This window comes from Ammospiza caudacuta, chromosome 2 (genome assembly GCF_027887145.1).
Source record: "Ammospiza caudacuta isolate bAmmCau1 chromosome 2, bAmmCau1.pri, whole genome shotgun sequence".
Taxonomy (NCBI): Eukaryota; Metazoa; Chordata; class Aves; order Passeriformes; family Passerellidae; genus Ammospiza; species Ammospiza caudacuta.
Window position 1 is genome coordinate 60,950,998 of NC_080594.1, and position 22,208 is coordinate 60,973,205.

Below are 22,208 nucleotides of genomic sequence, written 5' to 3' on the forward strand. Positions count from 1 at the left end.
CATATTCTTTCTAAATTGCGAGTGAAAGGGACTACAGCCTAGCAGAAGCACAGGATCAGTACCATAATTAAATATTTGTTAAGTATTTTCTGTAAACAATACAACACAGTTAATTTTCATGAAACAACAGAAATATAATATTAATACTACTGCGGCTAAGAAGGCCCAAAACCAAAAGCAAGACAGAGTGTAATAAGGCTAAACTCTTTAGAAGGCAAAATGTAATGCTTCTGACATGCAAGAAGACACAAAAATTTTACCTGGTGTTTCATGACATAAGGTTTTGCCAAGCTTTTCTTTATGTCTTTTAGAAACACAGCCTCATTTTCTTTTAATTTGCGCAACTGGAGAGATTTCAGAACATCTGGAAGCTCTACAGAAACAGCTGATAATTCCTGAATTTAAATAAAAATCATTGAGAATACAAAACCAAAAAAAGAGCAGGCAAATGACAATGGGGTTTATTTCATACCTCCCCTAAATCCTAACAGCTGCTAATTCTGGTAAAGTTTTTTCTTCCCTATTTCTTACTCGGTTCCTCACTTACTCTCTCAAACTGTGATGTAAAGATTGTGTAAACAAGATTTAATTCAGGTCATACTTGGAGGATGCCTAAAAGTCATAAAGCAGAATCTTGAAAGAGCTGAAAAGCATCTGCATATCCTACAAAATACCCAACTACTCCGACCTCTGCTAATGATGGCTCTCAATGGACCTCTCTCTACATGATCTTTGTGTCCTTCTCTGGAACAGTATTCCAGCTCCCTAGCACAAACACATGAGCAAGGCACTTCTTTAACGTGATTTTGGACAACCTTTAGATTTATCTTATACAGAAGAGGCCTATGAAAGAGTTCCAATTTTTTTTCCAACAGTCCAAACACTACTGATCCCTATGGTTCAAAGCAAATCTCCATAAACCTGTTCTGTCCAACTTTCCCTACATTCCATCTAACTCTAAATGATCCAACAGTTCTTACCCATACTTGAAATAATATCTAGTATTATAATTTGAAGAATTAGCAACATTGATCTAATATGGAACACATATGGATTTAAAGTTTCTGTTTTACATTTTAAAACATCAGGAAACTATTACGAGCAATCTCTACTAAGATCTAGACAGAGTAGAAATATGGAATTTTACTGTGAACATGTATGTTATGAATTATACTGATATGTAAATTGCACAGGAAAGCTAAATCTGTAATTTATGAAAACAGCACATCATAACTCTGTTAGTTTGCTACACTCCACCTTTTAAAATAATATTTCCTTTATATATATATATATATCTATATATATATAAATCTCCAGAATAACATCTTAAGGCATAACCATAATACTGACTTCTAAATCCCCATCAGCAATTCACAGCTAGAAGTCAGATCAGTAAAGTTCAGTTTCGTTTCACACAGGCAACTGCACCATATCAATATGCACAACTCAACTAAGGATAAGACAGCAAACCAAAATACTGATACACACAAGTTTTTAACACCAACAACAAAACCCAAACCAAAAAAAAAGCACCCACAAAAACCACAAGCAACTGAGGCCCTTCCCACCCAAACATCCCCCTGCACTCTACTGAAGTTGTTCTAGAGCATCCTAAGACAAAGACTGACCCAGGTAACATTGTAAATATATATAAAACACTGATTATCATATTAAAATAATTATTTTCAACTTTTCAATGACATTTAAATCTTAGCCTTTTAAATACCTAAGATATATCTATTCCATTAATTAAACACCAAATTTCCTCCATCTAAAAATCTAGGTGCTACTGAGAAGAAATTTTCCAATATAGATAGACAGATACTGTACCTGCAAGTGAGCAGTTCCCATCCCTTCTGCAAAACCTATAAATGTAATCTGTAAAATAAATACAAGAGTACAGTGAAGTACAGTATTTTTTTTTGTTTCCTGCAGATATTTAAGAGTTTAAAATTCAGCAGACTTAAAGCTAAAGCTTCATTTTTCTGCCACAAAAACCATACCTTAGGGCAGCACAGCTTACTCAAAGAGCAGCACACAGTCATACATAAAGAAGGGTAATGCTATACTGTTTGACTGAGAAAGGTCAGATCAGACTGAAGAGCATACACAACATTTCAAACTCACGACACAGGAATTATTCTAGTGGCTGGTATATACAGAGCAGCACATACATGCCTCATTACATCTGTTAAAATAAAGATGATTTTGCAAAGATCAGTGCTCATCCGTCCTTGCTTCAGGCTGGGCACGTATAAAACTGTTTCAGTCTGAAATCTGTCCAAGCTGATAAACTGTTATACATTTGGATATACTGAATAAAGCATAATGCCATTATGCAATTTACCATGTAAATTGATTAGCCTGAGGCCAAAACACAACAGATTACTTAAGCCACATGTTTGTATGTCATTGCCAAGTAAACAAACCCTAACATAAAAGAATTAAAATATTCAACCTATCAAAAAAAAAAAAGGTCTTGTCAGGCTCTGGAACCTAAAGTATGCCAGAAATAACAGTTTTACCTCAGTTTTTTGTGCTTGTGGACAAGTGAAATATTTTATCACACCTTGTCCCTCTTTTCTGTATACAGGTGTTTTGTACCATTCAAAACAGACTGAAGAGAGTCAGTCATTGCTCAAACTCTGCTTCATACATCAGATTTCCTTAGTTCTCACTTATTATTTCCCTAGCAACAAATCCAGAGGCCATCTGCATACTCAAAAAAAAAAAATAACAAGACATTTATTTTCCAAACAAGGCTGTCAGAAAATAAGCTTTGCTTCCATTTTGTAGATACAGAATAAAGCACAGAGACTAACTACTTTTTCCACTGATGTTTGAAATTTAGTTTTATATGCTTTCCATTTTTTCAGAGCACTATGCAATACATCAATTTTTAAACCATAACTCAGAAATTTGCAGCAGCTACTCCAGTTACTCCAAAGAACATCACTATGTTTATATTGATATATTATTAACTGGTTCAGCTACCTCCTTGTACATACACAGAAATTCTGTAAATGAGGAAAAATAAGAGCTACAAAAAAGAAATGCCCAGAATTCTATTTTGAACTATTTTTGTGCTTTGAATTTGTCCTTTCAAAGTGTGAGCACAAACCCCAAATTTTATTTTCAACTGAAATCATAATATGAAAAATTCTGTCTTATTTCATAGGGTTTCATGCTGGAAAAAAAGATCTTATTCTTCCAGTTAATATCTTCCTGCTTAAATCCACTTATCGTTATGTCAGTATGACAAGATCATAAAGAAAATAATGCTTCACCACAGCATTCCAAATAGCTCCAGACAAATGACACATCTGCAGCACCGTATTCACCGTGTTAACTGTGAAACAATCCTGTTTGAGCAACGTTACTCTTCAACTCCTACACCTTCTCTTCAACTCTTACACAATTCATCTGCACAACATCTGCAAGACATTCTTCAGCTTCTACATTTGTTATCTGTACAGTATGAACTTTTATCAGCACAATATGAACTGAATTACTCCACAGAAGGGGCAAGATATCAAACATTTTAAGCTACCTGGGAAAAAAACTAGTTCTCTGAAGAACATTTTGAGAAGCTCTAGAGTTTGTTGCTGCTTGGGGTTTTTTGGCAGTTTTGCTTTGTTTTCTTTAATTGGTGTTTGTTTTTTGTCTTCTTACATGTCCCTTCCTCTTCCTCAAGATATCGATTCCAACCCTTATCTTCTCCCATGGGATAACTCATTGTGAGAGACAGGGCAGTGAGCAGGAGTCATAGCTTCACACAAATGAAGGGCAATATTACACTGTGAAATGAGCAGACAGCTGTCAAAGAGATCACTACTGAATCTGTCGATTTTTGCCTTGGCTAATCTGGATCTCTTTATTGTGGCCAAACAACAGCTTTCACAGAAAAAAAAATCACCTTTTAATACCTTGAACATGTCAGAATATATCAGTTCAAAAGTTGTTGGGGAGTAGGCCAAGGAAACAAAAAGGTCATCACTAATACAAGTCCTTTCTATAAACTAAAAACAAGTGTATGAGACACTGTATTCTAAGGCTATCTTAAGCCATGGCTACAAAGGAAATGGTACAGGAAAACCTAAATTCTGGTTTTCTCAAGTCTGAGTTCTTCTAACATCTTCTTCCATATAAGTATCTTTTTCCTGTATTTTCATAAGAAAAAAATACCTGTCCTGTGACAGGGTATTGACCCTCTTCCATTTCACCCAGAGGACCCTTAATTGCTTGATCTCATATGGTAACTAAATACAGTCAACTATCTTTCTCCACAGGGACCATCACTGCAGGCATATAAAACATGTTCCCAGCTATTTGTCAGGTATTTTCCACAAGACAAGAAAACTTTCATCGATTGTAAAGCATGGTCTGCCTGATCAGATAAAGACAAGGTTTTGCTCACACCTCCACTGCATAGCTCTTTGTCCTTACCTTAATCTGTCACAGCTTTCATCCTTCACAAATTCAGCTTCTTGCCTGCTTCCCAAATGTCTAAACCCCTGACTGTATCAATTCAGTTACACAACCTCTGGTGTTCTCCAAGCAACCCTAACTCATCAATCTGCCTCTTGCTACTGCTTATGCAATTATCAGTCTCCCCTAACCACTTCCTCAGTTGTCTTTGCTTCAGCTCTCCCTATCTCTGCATGGCCTGTTCAGGTCAGCCTCTCACTCTCTAAGCTCCTTGTCAGACCTGTCCACTACTAATTAGAAGTCTTGTAAAACCCATAACACAAGGTACATGGTATACATTGCTTTTACTTTTTTCTTTTCCCTTTGGGGAAGTAGCTGTTAGCCTTGTAACTCAAACAGTTCAAGTAATTCCTCCTTACAGCTTCAGATTTACCTAGATAGTCCCACATTCCCTCAGGTCTACTTCATCCAGACCTTGTCCAGCTTTCAGACCATTCATAATCACATAAAATAAGTCTAGGTCTGCAATTCTGAGGCTTGAGCTTTAATCTTCAGACCTCAATCAAAGTGTTCTGCTACTTTGTTAGGATATCATCTATACAACCTTAATCACAGCAGTGCTTACAAATGCAGTATACCCACGCCATCTATTTACAGACCCTGGTTTTTCTAGTTTCACAAATCCTCTGAAGCAGAGAAATGTTACCTTGAAAAGTTACAGCCTTTTTAAGACTTCAGTGACTAAATTCAAGAATGACAATAGGGGGAATAGATTTTAAGGCCAGTAACTTGCAGCATTGTTCCTATTTATTGTCCTGCAGCTTTCCATACTGTTTCAAGAGAGATTGCTTTCTACCACAAAATATATATAAGTGGGAATATTATGGCAAACCTCAATAAAATGATCTTGCTCTTCCTGATTTAAGCATTCCTCTGCTGATACATTGCATAACTCTTTCCTGCTGTGTAGCAGTGACTTCATAGATTGCAGGACACTTTCACCAAAACTCTGGAAAAAAAAAAGAAAAAAATTAAGAAAAAATACATGTTCAGTTTCAGATAAATGGTCCATCCATCTGTTCTCTGCTCCCCACAAGTTCTGCTATTCTGATTATTATTTCAAATTATTTTGTACATAAATCACCAGGTTTGAAGTTTGAATTTACTTCAGGACATGAAGCTGAAGCAGGTACATTTTCTTCAAACAATACTTTTATTCCAAAATAGTTTGACATTCTGTATTTTAAAAAAAAGGAAAGAAGTGAACAGACAGAAAAAAAGAACAGATCCAAGAAGAAATTCAAATCCCATCTATTCCTTGCATTGTAGCCTCTATATGGAACTTTTCCATCACCTTTTCCTTAAATAGGATGAAAAGCAATTTTAGCCAAGAGAAGTGGTGGGGATGGCTTCAGAAGTCAGAGGAGAAGAAAACAAACAAACAAACAAAAACTCCCAAGAAAATCCTCCCATTCCATGAAGAATATAAAACAACTGTAACTTAATCCCATGTAAATACTTCTTGTAACATTTCCTGTAATTACGTTTATGGTGACATGCAAGCACCCAGGGATGGCTAAAAAGGCTGAAGAATCCAAGACTTTATTCCAGTGTAACAAAGCATAGCAGTAAAAAACAACTAACACTATGAAGGCAAATAAGACTACAGAACAACAAAAACTAGTTAACTCAGCTTGTAAAAAAGACAGTATCATCTGAATTGTTTTTAAGAAGTCAGCAATCTCTTCTTTTTTAATTTAAAATTTTCATCTTCTCTAGCAAATTGGAAGGTTAAGAAGACAAATAAGAACATCAGATGGTTAAAAATTATTAACCCAATAATTATTCTCTATAAGACTGCCCTGTTAAAAAATGACATGAGAAATCAGCATGTCCAACTTATAATGAAGTATTTCAAATTCATCTAGCTTCTCAAACAACAGCAGAAGTGCTAGACAGCCAAATGTGGACAGAGAATTTCACATTTCTGGCACTCCCACAACAAAAATAATCCCTTTATAGTAAAAAGTGATTTTACATATTACAGGTAAACCTCAATAAAGATTTTAATTTTTCTCTGTATAAAAAGCAGCATCAAATGCTACTATGTCGAAAGCCAAATGCTACTAGGTCAAAAGTCAAATTCAGGGGGCCAGTGTCATTGTGCTTATGCTCATGGCAACACAAAATTAGGAAAGCACTTCTAGAATGAACAGACAAAAGCAAAACAGAACTTCGGGATCTTTGAAACTCCCAAAATACCTTTCAGAATACTAGCCAACAAGGGTCAGACTGCCACACTGACAGCCAAGGTCAAAACAGTAACTTTTATAGAAAAGTAATAGCTGAACTATTTCATAAAGTATTTTCGGCAGTTATTGGGTCATTTGAAATAAAATAATGAAGCACTCACCTAATTTCCACTTTTATCTATTCCCTTGCCCCTACATGTTTAGCTACAATTTGCTCCCACCTTGTACTTTCCTAAGAATGCTGTCAGTGCCTTTCTCTGGTTCTCTGGATCTTCCAAATTTACAGGAGGCTGCAATACTAATTGTTGCTAAAAGACTGTTCCCTGGTAATTCCTTCATTCATCTTGTACAAAAGTAATTTGTGAAGCCAAACACGCATGTTGAAATGTCTCATTTTCAGCTTTTATAATACTTTAATCAGTCACAACATTCAAAATAGTAATTAGGGAAAAAAAGAAATTCATATGACATGACTTGCTAATTTTCTGCAAGCCAACAATGCTCCAGTTTGAGCTCTGAAGGGATCACTGTTATTCCCTAGTTGGCTTTTCTAAAGCTGCAAACTATTACACACATTTATACACAAGTACCTTTCCCTAGTTCAACATCTGAAAGGCAGAATGGGTAACTAAAAACCAGAGCATGGTATGAGGAACTACTGAGGTGAAAGACAATTCAACATTTTGGAGAATATTAAGTTGAAGTGGGAGAAGAAGAAATATGAAACAACTGGAAAAATCTCCCTAAGGTCTGGAAGGACCACCATCCAAGACTATATGCACTTCTGGTAGCCCATGGTGGCACTATACAACTGAGGAGATAAAATATCCATAGTTAAAATGAGGAGGAGTAAAGTGACATTTGTTTTTCAGATCATATTAATGAATATTTAAAAACCTCAGAAAGTGAAAATAACAACCATATGGAAATTAACAGGCACACTACATACACAGAGGAAAAAATCCCATCTGCCTGGACTTCTGCAGATCACCTAAATATATGAAGCATTAACAAAACCAGACAAAGACAGAATTACCTAAAAGAGCTGGTTTTGGAAATGAAGACTTTGCCTGGATGGAGATAATAAAAAGAGAGTTTTGAGAAGAGTTGATATAGGTCAGTAAGCAATTTCTTCAAAATTTATCTTGAGACTGATGTCAAGCATCATCATCATTAATAAACTTAATGAGGAAAAAAAAAAGTAAATATAAAATAAAGACATGATAATTTGAAATAAGCAGGTGTCATCAGTTAAGAAGGAGAACAACAAATCATACAGAAAGAACTTGCTCAGCACAACTGTTTTAAAAAACAGCCATAAGAAACACAAAGTTATGTCCTTAAAAACTAAAAGCAAGCTTTAAAATTGAATTGCAAATTCACAGCCTGGGAAATAAAACACCTTAATCGATTTCTTGATCATGGCATAGCAATGAATGAATGGTCTATATGACGCTGCACTGAAAATAGCAAACATGCATCCTTTAGTGAAAGAACTGACATCAGAGTCACTGAGAAGGACATCCTGTGTAATTGCACATACAGTATTATCCACATGTAAAAAGAAGATTAACTCATAACAAGCAGAGAAAGTAGGACTATGGAGGATAATCACTGGAATGCAGAGGCTTTCATACAGAAGCAGACTAAAACATTAGTTTACACAGTTTCCAAAAACCAAGGCTAAAAGATCATCAGTTGTAAAAATTTAAGAAAGGTGAACATCAGCAAAGGAATAGAAATTATTCAAGCAGAAAAATAAGGATATCCATAAGCAAACAGATAAAAATTTGCTGTGAGTATCTTCAGCCTGAAATTTTAAAGTCTTAGTTATTACTGCAGTGTGGTTCAAAAAGACAAAACCAGCAGTAGGTTAGGGGGGAGGTGTTTTAAAGCCCTCATTAACTGAGAGGCTATATTTAGTAAGCTTTTGATATTCCTATCATTATCAAAACTGTGCTTGTGACAGCAGAGAGCTGGACCCTAAATTTCAGAGAAATCCTTCTATCCAACAGATAGTGATGCAAGTTCCCTCACAACCCCGAACCAGAAGACACAACCACATTAAAAACTGAAAACTAGCAAGCTCCCAAGACTATCAGCTCAGTTTAGGTAAGGATGTCATCTTCAATGAAATAATTTTTTTTGTAACTACTACACTTCCAATGTACATCAAAATATGGGCAAAGAAAACCCAAGCAATCTGTAAAGCTCTACTTGGTAGGCCTCTAGGACTTAGTATTCTTTCCTCACATAAATTCCTGCCAGAAATCCTATTTTATTCACAAGGACAGACTTCAAATTTACTAAGTTTTGCCAGGGGAAAACCAAAAATACTGTCAAGGTGCTCAGACATGAACAGTGAAAATTCTTGTCACACCTCTGGCTCAGCTAAGCAATTCAAAGATTTGCATTATTTCAGCAAATAGAGAAATCATTATCAACAAATCCATCACAGTACACTGGAGGAGATATTTGGTCTCATGAAATGTTTCATAAAACAACTGCTTTCTAATATTTCAAACAACCTTTACAATGCCACAGTCTCCAGAGAAATGAAGTGCAGTGCTGGACAGTCACACTTCCCCTGCTCTTAAATAACAAAGCAGCTCTTCCTGATTTCATCTGCTCTAGGATTTAAAGGGACTGAATATTCTGAGGTAATTTTGTAAAAATAGAAACTAAGGCTTTCAATATGCACACTATAACTGTGCATTGACTTTTAAGAGCTACTACTGCAACAATTCCTGTAAGCTGTGACAAAGTATTACAAAGAGGACAGGAATCAGAGTGCAATCTTCTGTAAATCAACAGAAGGTGAAATACAGTGCAGTTCTGACCACCCTACTGCCTGGCACTAAGAGAATGAAAGTTCCACACCATAATCTAAATAGACACCTCACAGGTAAACATCAAGAAGAGGCAGCCAGAGATCAAAACAATGGAGTCAGAACTCTGCAGGAAGGGTTGAATTAATGTTTCTAGAACCACACAGTCCAGAATGCCTAATAGCAATTGATGGAGCACTTCACAGCAGTAATATTTTAAGCAACTACTAGAATCAGTGAGGAATCACTGGTCACTGTCATTATTAGAGAGATGCTTCTGTAACCCACAGGTCTAAGAACCTGGTGGGGCAGGGAGGGTGGTATTTGTTTTCTTTAGTAAATTGAAACAGAAAAACAAATAAAAGGCAGACTTTAAAAGTCTTTTTAAAGTAAGTTTATGTTAAGGTTAAGGATGCAAAATTACTTCTTGACTGTAGTTGAAGATCTCTATTTGAGCTGGACAGTCCTCATAAACCAATAAAATTCAAGATTTTATACCACATGTCTTAAAGTGAAAGATTATCACCCATAATTAGAAATTGCTTAATATATGGCAGTTAACATTCCCTGTCAGGAAACAACCGACTACCAGCCTCGCTGTCTCACACCACCTTCCCTCTGCCATCAACCAGGACATACACCACAGACACTGTTTCTTTAAAACAACAAAATCTGCTCCTGAAATAAAATAATGTAATTTTCATGTGATAGGATGCTTCCTTGCTCAATTTCTCCTCTTACTGTTGCAGCAACTTGCAAATAAGGAAGGTATTAATAGCCAAAGAAGACCTAGAAAATTACTCATCTGTGTTCAACTACCTAGAGAAATATGGTTAGATAAATAAATTTGTTCCTTCAGGATAAACTGCAACTTTCACTTTATTAAGTGCTTACAGAAGTTGCAAGAAAATTTTAGGAACAATATTTATGTTCTCCAAGTTAAGTGACAAAATTTAAAACAATAAATAAACTTAATTCAATATTAGAAATCCCCCCTAATATTCTTTGTAAGTGCTAGATATGTTTTCTTTTTCACCAAGGTATTTCCTAAATGTTCTTGCAAAAACAAGGATAAACCAGACAAGAACCAAGATCTAAGGATATTACAAGTAAGCCCTAAAACAGGCTTCATAGAATTCAGTAAGACTCTGTAGCTGTATTTTAAATTATTACATATAAACTCAAAAAATCTGCTCTAAAATAAAAGCTGTATTCTAATAAACAAGGTGAATTCTATGAAATTAATACATCACAATTTTATCACATCATCTTGAAAGACAAAAGCACTTCCTTAAATCATGCTATCTCTCAGTTCAATTACACTAAATACACCAGAATGCAGAGCAAAAGCAATGTCTCCTTGAAATATCAAACAACCAAAATTAAAACATATTAAAAAAACTCACAGAAAAAAAACCCAAATAAACCAGTTCACTCGCTTCCTTATTATATTGAAAAGCTCAGAAATACTTTTTTATTTAAATACAGATAATTACCTTTTCAATAGATATTCTTGATTTCATGCGATTGCCCTGAGCCCTGGCGTACGTGTCCATGATCTTACCAATCTTGGTATTCAATGACAGCTCAAAAATGCCTGCAAAAAACATTTATATTTGATTACTTTATATATACACTAATATTTATACTAAATATTATTTATATTTAGCATAAACTTTATATATACACTAATATTTATGCTAAATATTATTACTTAAACTAAATTTATACTTTATATATATATCCATATACTAATGGATAAATATATCCATTTAGCTCACATCATGTCTAAAACTGCAAGTAGACAAAACAAGAACCAATAAAAACAATTAAAAAGCATTTAAAGATTAAACAGCACACCATCCATACTGACAGCTGCCTTTAAGAAAGTACTGCCTTAATGACCTTCAAAATCAGGCATGAAATGCAGAATACAGACACTTAGCAGTAAGGTTCATTGTTTTCCTTTAACTAGAATTTCAAGGCTGCACTGGGGGTGGGGAGGAACACTACATTAAATTTTGATTCACTGTCGCTCATATGCTGGAAGGTTTTTCAGTGGGTTCCTATACAACACAACGCACTGGAGCCACCCTTTAACAATCTCGGGAGGCAAATGCACAGCTCACCCACCATGGCAGCCAATGGGCCCAGCCATGTCTGTCACCCTGGGGTGCCACAGGCTAACACGGATGGAACATCACTCTCCTTCCCTGGCTCTGCTCTGGGCAGCCCAGGCTCTGATGCCAAAACACAGCAGACTGCATGCATTTACCAGCACTCTCAACTGAGTAAGTCACGAGAACTTCTCTCTAATCAGCTGCCCTTATTTATCCTAAGTCTAATTCTAACAACAAGAAGATAAAAAAACAGCTATGAAGGTATTTTTTCAAGTTTCCCTCTTTAACCAGCAGCAATGGATCCAGTTTGTTTCATTCATCTTTGCGTTCACCAAAATAGGCAATAAATATAGAGTGTTAAAGACAGAAAGCATGTGGTGAGCTTTTAAGTTCTATGGAAGTTTTAATACTTCATCTTTTCCCATGGTCACACACTTTAAACAGCATGTAAAAATTACTGCAAAGATAAAGAAAGTAAACACCACGACATCAGAGTATGGGTCTACACACAACTGACCAGGCCGGTTTTGTCAATCTCATCTCAAGCATGTATTTAACCTTTATATGGGAAATAAAGTTTTATATAGGTTTGGCCTTGAGCATAAGCAATTTAAATATGAAGATCAGTAGTGTCATCAAGTAACTACCTTCCTCCACACCAGCACCTCTAAAAGTAAAACTTCTTCAAGAATAAAATAGCAAGAGATTATTATTAGGTACATCTGCACCTACGAGATTATTATTAGGTACAATGTGAATACATTTCACTTAGATTTCTGCTTTCCTTTACAAAGATGAACTTGCTAGAATCTTAGAAAAGAAGTTACACTTAGGCAAATAAACTGAAACATTTTCATGTCTAAACACAGCTTCTCTCCACTGGATATTTAAAGTTTGGAAAATTCAGACAATTACATGAAGCAGTCAGGTGCATGATCCACAGATTATAGATATATGTAAGTATAATAAATACAAATAAAAATTAATTTCGCAGTAAATTATGGATAGAAGACTAAACACAACAATGATTCTGCTAAAACTCATGTGTCTAAAATAAAAAAATCCACACAACAGTATGGGGCAATAAAAAGATATCCACTTCACCTGTCCCAACTGCTCTATCTTAAGTGGCTAGTCCAGTAAAAATCCAAAGCATATTGGGGAAATACTCTTAGACACTCCTTCATCTAAGAAAAAGCCATCTACAGAAAAAGATGGGTTTTCACACAGATACTTCAGCTCTACATTTTTGGATGGATCCCTCCTTGCAGCAATTTTAACAAAGCCCAACATAGCACGCCATGGAGATGACCTTTTAACCTTGCTGGGTGCTGCAGAGTTTACTCAGGTACGGCAGTTCACAGTTACACTGCAAACTGCTTTCAGGTTAAGTATTTTCCTGTGTTGTCAACTGCTACTAAACTCTGGAGACCTGAACACCAACCTGTAGGGTCCCCTACCTATGAAACAAACAGACTCGTAAATCACAGTATGAAGACTGAAAAATTCTGGGCAGAAACCACAGAGCTTTATCACCATAACACCAAAATGTTTTATCTTCTCTGCATCCTGTCCTTCAGTACTTGAATAATACAGGTACTAATATATACACCTATAGTATACCACCTACAGCATTTCTGCTCTCTATCATGCACTTCAGAGAAATCTGAAGTCTCACTTGTCCAACAATGCAGCAAAACCATATTCTTTTTAATATGTAAAACCATTATCCATTTTCAATACAACAATGGTTCAGTCATGTGAGAAGTACACAAACATTAACTGAAAAGGAAGTGAAAGCACTGACAATAAAGCAGCCTGGAAGTAGCTCATTTGTATAAATAAAACCTACCGTTTCAAATTGCTTTTACTTCTGGATATTGAATTTGATTATTAAACTTAATTTCCTCCTATTGTTTACTCAAAAAAGGGGAATCAATGGCAAAAGCATCAGGAACAAGAGGAACAGGACTTTTCTGTTACGGAGTAACTACTGTCAGACACCAAAAAACAAAAGGGAAAAATTGATCACACAACTAATTACTGAACACCCATACCATCTTTCCCTTTTTAGCAAGTTGCATCACCTTAAATGCACACAGCATGGGCAATACACAAGAGCCTCTGTGCCTCTGGAAGCCTCTGTGCTGCCAGGAAGCTACAAATTAGTTGCCATTACTGAAACTTGGAGGGAAATATCCCACAGCTGGAGTGTGGCTGTGGACGGCTACAGGCTGTTAATAAAGAAGGGACAGGCTAGGAAGGAGTGGCTGAATGTTGCTCTCTACAGTAAGAAATGGATAGAGTGTGAAGAGCTGTGTCTGAAAGAACAGCCACAACCAGGCTGAGGCATATTGGCAAAAAAAACAAAACAAAGTATTAAGTCAGCCTGGTGGTTGATCCAGGGAAGCCCATTGAGGAAGCCTTCCTCATCCAGCTACAGGAGGCATCATGCTCACAGGCTCTTCTCCTGCTAGAGGCCTTCAACCACCCCAAAATCTACTGAAAGAGTAGCACAGAAAGCTATTTTAGGAGGAGACTCCTGGAATGCATGGAGGATAGCTCCTTAAGACACATAATAAGACAATCCTCACCAGAAGGGATGCAACACTGGACCTGTTAGTCACCAACCTAAGGGATCTAATCCATGGCAACCAGATTGGTGAAAGCCTGGGCCACAGGAGTCACACATTGGTGCTGTTTGCAGCCCTGAGGGACATGGAACAGGCAAAGAGTCCATTCAGGATCCTAAACTTTGGAACAGCACACTTCTGGCTGTTCAAGGTGCTAAATCCATAGGCTTCCCAGGAAACTGTCCTCAGGGACGTGGGAGCAGGACAGAGCTGGCAGACCTTTAAGAATACTTTCCATAAAGCTGAGGAGATACCAATCCCTGGGTGTAAGAAATCAGGAAAGGAAGGCATGAGACTGGCACTGCTGAGTTGAGACCAAACTAAGAGCAGCTGAGCTCAAACTAAAGGGCAAGAAGGAGATGAACAGGCACCAGAAGCAGGGACAGGTATTCTGGGAAGAGTAAAAGGACACTCCCTGGTTTTGCAGGTTAGAAGGCCAAGGTGAGGCTGAACTTGGCAAGGGATGCAAAGAATAAGAAGGGCTTCTACAGGTCAGAGAGAAATAGAAGGTCAAAGAAAATGCACTCCCACCGATGAACACAGCTGGCAAACTAGTAACAACAGATGAGATGACTGAGGTACTCCACAACTTTTTTGCCTCAGTCTTCACTGGCAACCTTTCTTCCTACACCTCTCCAGAGGATGGACTGGAGGAGCAAAGAGAAGATCAGGTTTGCAATCACCTGGGGAACCTGAACATACATAAGTCTATATGACCTGTGGAGAGGCATCCCAGAGTTCCAAGAGAACTGGCTGATCTAGTTACCAAGTCACTCCATTATATCTGAAAAGTCATGGCTGGAAAATGGGAAACATGGTATCCACCTTAACAAAGGGTAGAAAAGCAGATCCTGGGAACTACTCACCTGTTGGTGTCACCTCAGATCTTCTCTGTGCCTGAGAAGATCATGGAACGGATGCTCCTAGAAGCTGTGCTAAGACACATGGAGACAGGGAGGTGATTCAGGACAGCCAGCACAGTGTCACCAAGGGCAAGTCCTGCCTGACCAGCCTGGTGGCCTTCTATGATGGGGACAAGGAACAAGCTACAGATGTCCTCTATCTGGACATCCATAAGGCTTTTGACACAATCCTCCATCCTCCTCTCCCAGTAGGAGAGATATGGATTTGATGGGTGGAATGTTCAGTGGATAAGAAGCTGGTTGGATGGACCCATGCGGAAGAGAGTAGTCAACAATTGAGTGTCCAGATGGACTCTGGTGCCAAGAGGTGTCCTGCAGCAGCTCACAGCAGGACCAGTGTTATTTAGTACCTTCATTAATGCCACAGACCAAGTGAATCAAGGGCACCCTCAGCAAACTTGCAGAGAACACCAAGCTGAGTGGTGTGGCTGACATGCCTGGGGGATGGGATATTATCCAGAAGGATGTGGATAAGCTCAACCAGTGGATCCATATGAAATTCATCAAGTTCAACAAGACAACACTCAAGGTCCTGTACCTGGGCTGGGAAAATTCCCAGTGTCAATACAAGCTGTAGAATGAACTGATTAAGAACAGCCCTGGGAAGAATGACTTGGGGGTGATGGTGCACAAGAAGATGGACATGACCCGGCGATGTGTGAGTGCAACCCAAAAAGCCAGCCACACTCTGGGCTGCAGGAGGAGCCAGCAAGCAGGGGGATGCTCTGCTCTGGTGAAACCCACCTGCAGTGCTGCATCCAGCTCTGGGGTCCTCAGCACAGGAAACACATGGACCTGCTGGAGCAGGTCCAAAGCAGGGTCACAAAAACGATCACAGGGATGGAGCATCTCTGCTATGAAGACAGGATGGAAGAGTGGGAGTAGTTCAGCCTAGAGGAAGCTCTGGGAAGACCTTACAGAAGCCTTTCAATGTTTAAAAGAGACTTATAAGAATGACAAGGGTGAACTTTTCAGTAGCACCTGTTGTAACAGAACAAGGAGGAATGGCTTTAAAGTAGAAGAGGGTAGGTTTAGGTTAGATACAAGAAATCTTCTGCAATGAAGGTGGTGAGCCACTGACACAAGCTGTCCAGAGGTTGTTGGCGCCCCATCCCTGGAAACATTCAAGGTCAGGCCGGGCAGAGCTCTGAGCAACCTGATCCAGATGTCCCTGCTCTCTGCAGGGTAATTGGACAAGATGGGCTTTAAAGAACCCTTCTAGCCCAAAGAACTCTACAAATGTATAAGCCCAGTTTTCCAGAGATGTGCTGAAGAACACTCTTCCCATCAGAGCAAGTAATAAGCATTTAGCTAACTTTTCCATATGCATGTTTGAATATATGTAAGGAGCAAAATTAAATAATCAGCTTAAGAGAATCCAACAGGAAATTTGCCATGGATTTCATCTCTTTGTGTAAGTCTATCCCATGCCTAAATTTACTTTAAGTCAATGTGTATTGACAAACCTTAGCAGGCAGAAAAAAAAACCATTATCTTTTTTCTGTAAATGTGCTGAGTAAATCTCTTAAATTGCTACAGAGGCATATGTGGACGTGCACACCTATGTTAAACACACACAGGTTATGACAAATTTGAATAAATTTAAAATATATGTAATATGGCATTATTAAAATTAAATTTCAAATAAAAGGTTCTAGCCAATAGTAAATCTATATTATGTTTTAAAAATGAGGTGTTTTTAGTAGTACTAGAGCAAAAACAGACATCTTTCTTTTAAAGAAAAAGTACTATTCTTTTTTGTCTTCAGCACACGGACCTGAGTCAGCTGAGAGAACTCTGATGATGATTTGCAAAAGCCAGGTTTAGTGAAACACTGAGCTTTGAATGATTCATTCAAAATATGAAATTTAAAAATCCTTAAGAAAATACTCTCTTAGAATCACAAAATCATCAAGGTTGGAAGGCTGCATGATTATCTAGTCCAACCACCCATTCCCTCTGGTCCTCTCACTGCAGACATGGCAGAAGAGTCTGGCCCCCACCACTCTACATCCTTGTTTCAGGTGGTTACAGAGAGTGATGAGATTTCCCCCATGCCTCCTCTTTTCCAGGCCAGGCACCCTGAGACACTCCTCATAAGATGTGTTCTACACCTTCCACAAGCTGCCCTTCTCTAGATGTGCTCCAATGCCTCAAAGTCCTTTTGGAACTGAGGGGCCCAAAGCCAAACACAGGATGCAAGGTGTGGCTGCACAATCCCTGCCCTGCTCCTGCTGGCCACACTGCTGCTGACACAGGCCAGGTGCCACTGCCCTTCTTGGCCCCCTGGGCACACCCTGGCTCAGGTTCAGCTACTGTCAACCAGAACACTCAAGCCCCTTTCTACCACACAGCTTTACAGCCACTCTTTCCCCAGCCTGCAGCACGGAGTGGGGTTGCTGTGAGCCAAGTGCAAACCCAGCACTCAGCCTTGCCGAACCCCATACACCGACCTCAGCCCACTGCTCCAGCCTGTCCAGGTCTCCATGTGGAGCCCTCCTACTCTCAATCACATCAACACTCCCATCCAACTTGGTATTGCCACCAAGTTTACTGAGGGTGCACCCAATCCCCACGTCCAGATCATCAGTAAAGATGTTGAACAGGACCTGCCCCAGAACAGACCCCTGGGGACACCACTAGTGTCCAGCCTCCAGCAGGGTTCAGCTCCATTCACCACCACTCCCTGGGCCCAGACATCCAGCCAGCTTTTCATCCACAGAAGAGTGGATAAACTTTTTATCCAAGCCATGAGCAGCCAGGTTTCCTAGCAGGATGCTGTGGGAGATGGTGTCAAACTCTTTACTGAAGTCAAGACAGACACCATCCACAGCCTTTCCCTCATCTAAGTGGGTTACTTTGTCATAGAAGATCAGACTGGACAAGCAGAACCTTCCTTTTTTAAATCCATATTGGTTGGGACTGATTCCCTAGTTTTCCTGCATGTGTATTTATAACCTTACCTTAACAATTACAACCTTAAACAATTGCTACTAAAAATCAAATTAAGCAAGACTACACTGACAACACAGGCAGAATAGTCTAATGGATTGTCCTCTATTTCTCATTTCTAATGATTTATCAGTTTCACTGATCAGGTCAGCAGTCTTGAAAAAGTCCAGGTATGAAACACAAGTTGTCTTAACCACAGCCACCCACAGGAGCAAAACAAATCAAAAGTGAGCAAAATACATAATTTATGGTAAACAATAATGACAGGCTGGGGCCTCTTTTTCTTGCTTGGTTTTAATTCTCTTTCATTGTATTTCTGTCACACAGAAGCAGCAATTTCAAAAGACTCAATCATTTTCTTCTCCTAGATCACTACTAGCTAGTCATCACCCAGAGCTTTCCCCCACTCCCAGGTCTCGACTGTCAAATACTTCCCAGGAAAAAAATGTTACCTGATGTGCTATGGATATCCACTGGTCTGGATTCTGTGGCTTATGCAATCAACTTTAAGTTTCTGTACTTCAGTCAGTTGTGTATTTTGTACATAACAGAACCACACCAAGTGGGGCTATTATTTTCTAAGCTACAGCACTTTCTCAAGAAAACTTATTCCCACCTAGAGAAAATTTCACCAGAGAATACCTTGTTTAGTTCTCAAGGATTAATTAAATGTAGGTGGTATCTACCACTAAAGTCTAACTGTATGATTCTGAAATAATCTCACAAACATGAAGCCATGTAAGACTCTTCCAAGTGTAACCTGGATAAATTTCGAGCATTGTTACCATTTATTTCAGTATCACTGATCTTTTCCAGAGACAATATAAGTGGGATTTTTTTCCTCCCTATCTCACTCTGGCAATACATGAGAGAGAAGAAGGCTGTATCTTTAAATACAGTTCGGATCTACAGTTCACCCTTTTTTTTTCCCTTTTGCATATAGGATTTCTTTTGGAAACCAGAGAAAAGTACTTCGGTTGTAATAAGAGAGCCAAAGATAGCCCCTCAAAAGAGCCAAGAAAGCAAAGGAGGAACGCTCCTTGTTCCTCCTCCCTTGAGGGAGAAGAGGAACAGGGAGGAGGACATGCGGCGGGAGGGAGGGAGGGAGAGGAGACACTTCTACAGCGAAATGTTCACAACAGGCTGAACTCACTTAACCCGTGCGTACCGACCACAACCCTAACAAGGCAGGAGGGAACGCAAACTCACGGAGCCTCCGTGCGCCCCTCCGGCTGCACCCGCACGAGTCAGTCAGTCAGTCAGTCAGTCAGTCAGTCCCCACCGGAGATGCGGACGGACGGACCCGGCCCAGGGGGGCACCGAGGGCCGTGCTATCGCGGACCCCGCGGGCTCGCTCCTGGAGCGGAGGCGCCGCTTTCCCCCCTGCGCCCCTCGCGTCACCCCGCGCTGCCGTCCAGGGGGCCCCGGCGTCGCCCCGGCCCGCTCCAGGTGGCCGGCGGGGCCCGGGGGAGCTGCGCTGCCCCAGGGGATCCTTCCCCGGGAAGGGCGGCGCAGGATGCGCCTCCCCGGGAGCCCCGGGCGACCTGTGGCAGGGAGCCCCGAGTGACAGGCCGCCGGCGGCGCCCCGCCCTGCGCCCGCGCTCCCCAGCAGGGCGGCCCGCGGGCGAGCGGCTGCAGGGGTGGGAAGAAGAGCGGGCGCTCCGTACCTGTGGCTGTGGCTGTGACCGCCGCCGCCTCCTCAGCGCCCGCCGCCCGCGGCCATGTCCCCGCTGCGCAGCGGCCCCACAGCGCCCGACCGGCGCCGCCGCCCCCGCCCCAGCCGCCGCGGGCCCCGCCCCCTCCTGCCCCGCCCTGCTCCGCCCCGCCCCCGCTCTCGCGACGCTTCCCGCCCAGCCCCGCCCCCGCCGCCGCCGCCGCCGCCGCGCGCTCCCATTGGCGGGAAAGCGGCGGCCGCCCCGGAAACAGCCGAGGCGGCGGCGGAGCGCGCGCGGGGCCCGTATCGGCCACGCCCCCAGGGGGGCCCTGCGATCCCTGTCCCGACCCCTGCCCTGTCCCGGCTCCTGCCCTGTCCCAGCCCCTTCCCGCGGGAGTGCCCGGGCGCGGGCACGGCCGTTGCAAAGTCTCCGGGAGCCGTGCGCCTGCCAGGGGCCGGGCTGTTCCTGCCTGCTCCGTCGGGGCTGGCGGCTGCCGCCCGCTTGCTCGGGGCCGCCTCTCACGGCCGGCCGGCGGCCTCAGCGCGGGGCCTGGGCTGGAGGCGGCAGCCTGGGTTTAGTCGCACGAGGCGCAGACAAAACTTTGAGACCCTGTTTGAAAATCCTGTGTCCTCCTTCCTTCCACACTGCCTTCCTAAGTTCAGCGCTGCCGGATTCCTCAGGGCGTCAGGTGTGCATTTAGCCACCAGATAGTTAATTTTCACCTCCTCATGAGTTGTTCTGCTGTGTGTGTAGGTGTAGTCGCTGTTGGGGGATTTCCTTTCATTTGGATGGAAGCGGTAATCTGGTGTAGTTTGCCAGCATAAAACGCCCTTCCTTCCAGCAGCAGCAGCAGCTTGTCCAGGCACAGACCTGGCAGCAGGGACACGGCGAGGAGCTGTGTTGGGCAGAGCACAATGGCTCGTCTGAGCTGTGTGGGCTCAGAGCTCTGTTCCCCCTCAAAGGAGAGGCTCCGGCAATCCGGGAAGAATCCGGGACAGGCCTTCCTGAGAGCCGGCATGTGAGGGGGAAGCTCGGCGAGGAACCACAGAACCGGAGCTCCGCCGGTGGAGACGGGCCCGCGTCTGCCTGCAGCAGCTTCTGCAACGCAGGAAAGAAAGAGTCGCCAAAGCTACGTTCAGAAAATAAATAAATAAATACATTCATAAATAAATAAATAAATAAAAATCCCAAACTTCGTATACTAGGGAAGGGGGTAGGGAGGAAAAAAACCCAAAGAATGCTGCCCTTGCAGCTTTTTCAGTGCTGGATGGTTTCAAGCTCCAACCTGCGCCATTTTACAGAGACAACGACAAACAGAGAGAAACTGCCCTAGCCCCTTCATAATTTGCACTTTTCTTCCACCACCTAAGACCTATTAAAAATATATGAGAATTTTTTTGCTACTGGCTCTCCCTTACTCTTCATGATAATTCCTGCTTCTGCCTACCAGCTGTTTTTACTTAAGCTGTGGCTTTTATTTCTCTTTAGTCTTTCCTGAAGGGCTGTTTGAGTTCTACAATCATTTTAGACACTTCAAAGTCAGGGGGTCCATATTCACTTTTGCCAACCTTGTCACAAGGTACCTTGTCAGAGACATCTTTTCATTAAAATCCTTTCGTTAAGATTTTTCCTGCTGAAGCTGAGAAGTTTCAGCAACAAAGTGTAAACAATGGTTGTCTGCTGCTGTGGAATGCAACAGGTGGATCCGTGATTGGTCTCCTGTGGATGTTTGAATTTACTGACCACTCACGGCAGAGCTGTTCTCGCTTTCTGCCGGGACACAGAACTTTGTTATTCATTCCTTTTCTATTCTTAGCTTAGCTAGCCTTCTGAGAACTTTCCTTCTATTTCTTTTTAGTGTAGTTATAATGTAATATATATAATAAAATAAATCAAGCCTTCTGAACATGACGTCAACATTCTCGTCTCTCTCTTCATCCTGCAACCCTTGCAAGCCCTGTGACAGTACCTGAACTACATTTTCATTTACCCTAAAAACTACTAAGCTGTGCAACAAAGCCATGCAAAGACTACACAGATGTAGGAAACAGAAGATTTGTTCTAGACTGTGTCTCACTATGCCACAAGTGGGATATAATGTTCCATGTACTCCAAGGGCCTGCAGGTCCCTATGGGATGGAGAAGAATAAATGAATAATAGCCTCAAATATAACTCAAGATAGTCATCATTTCAGTCCCCATTGAGACCAGCCTGATTTGGAAATACAGTGTTTTGAATAAAGACATTTTAACAGTTTGTTCATCTTCAGCTTAACAACAAAATATCTCCTTTAGACCAACTCCATCATTAAATGCATGTCTTAGTTTTCAAGAAAGATAAAAACTTTTTAAGACGGATTTGTTGTTTTTATATTTCATTGTTTTTTACTTGTCAACATTAAGTAAAAAATTACAAA

The 22,208-nt window shown here is 40.8% G+C and overlaps 1 protein-coding gene across 1 annotated transcript in view; it reads right to left on the reverse strand.

Moving 5' to 3' along the window:
- The window catches only part of AKAP11 (A-kinase anchoring protein 11), a 44,225-nt gene extending 24,375 nt beyond the window's left edge, over positions 1-19,850 (reverse strand). The window contains exons 1-5 of the mRNA XM_058822008.1: positions 19,804-19,850; positions 11,005-11,105; positions 5,321-5,437; positions 1,831-1,878; positions 261-395 (exon numbers count right to left, since the gene is read on the reverse strand). Coding sequence (XP_058677991.1) covers positions 261-395; positions 1,831-1,878; positions 5,321-5,437; positions 11,005-11,064 — 360 coding nt within the window. The 5' untranslated portion in view covers positions 11,065-11,105; positions 19,804-19,850. The remainder of the gene's footprint in view (positions 1-260; positions 396-1,830; positions 1,879-5,320; positions 5,438-11,004; positions 11,106-19,803) is intronic.
- Between the last annotated feature and the right edge of the window lie 2,358 nt (positions 19,851-22,208).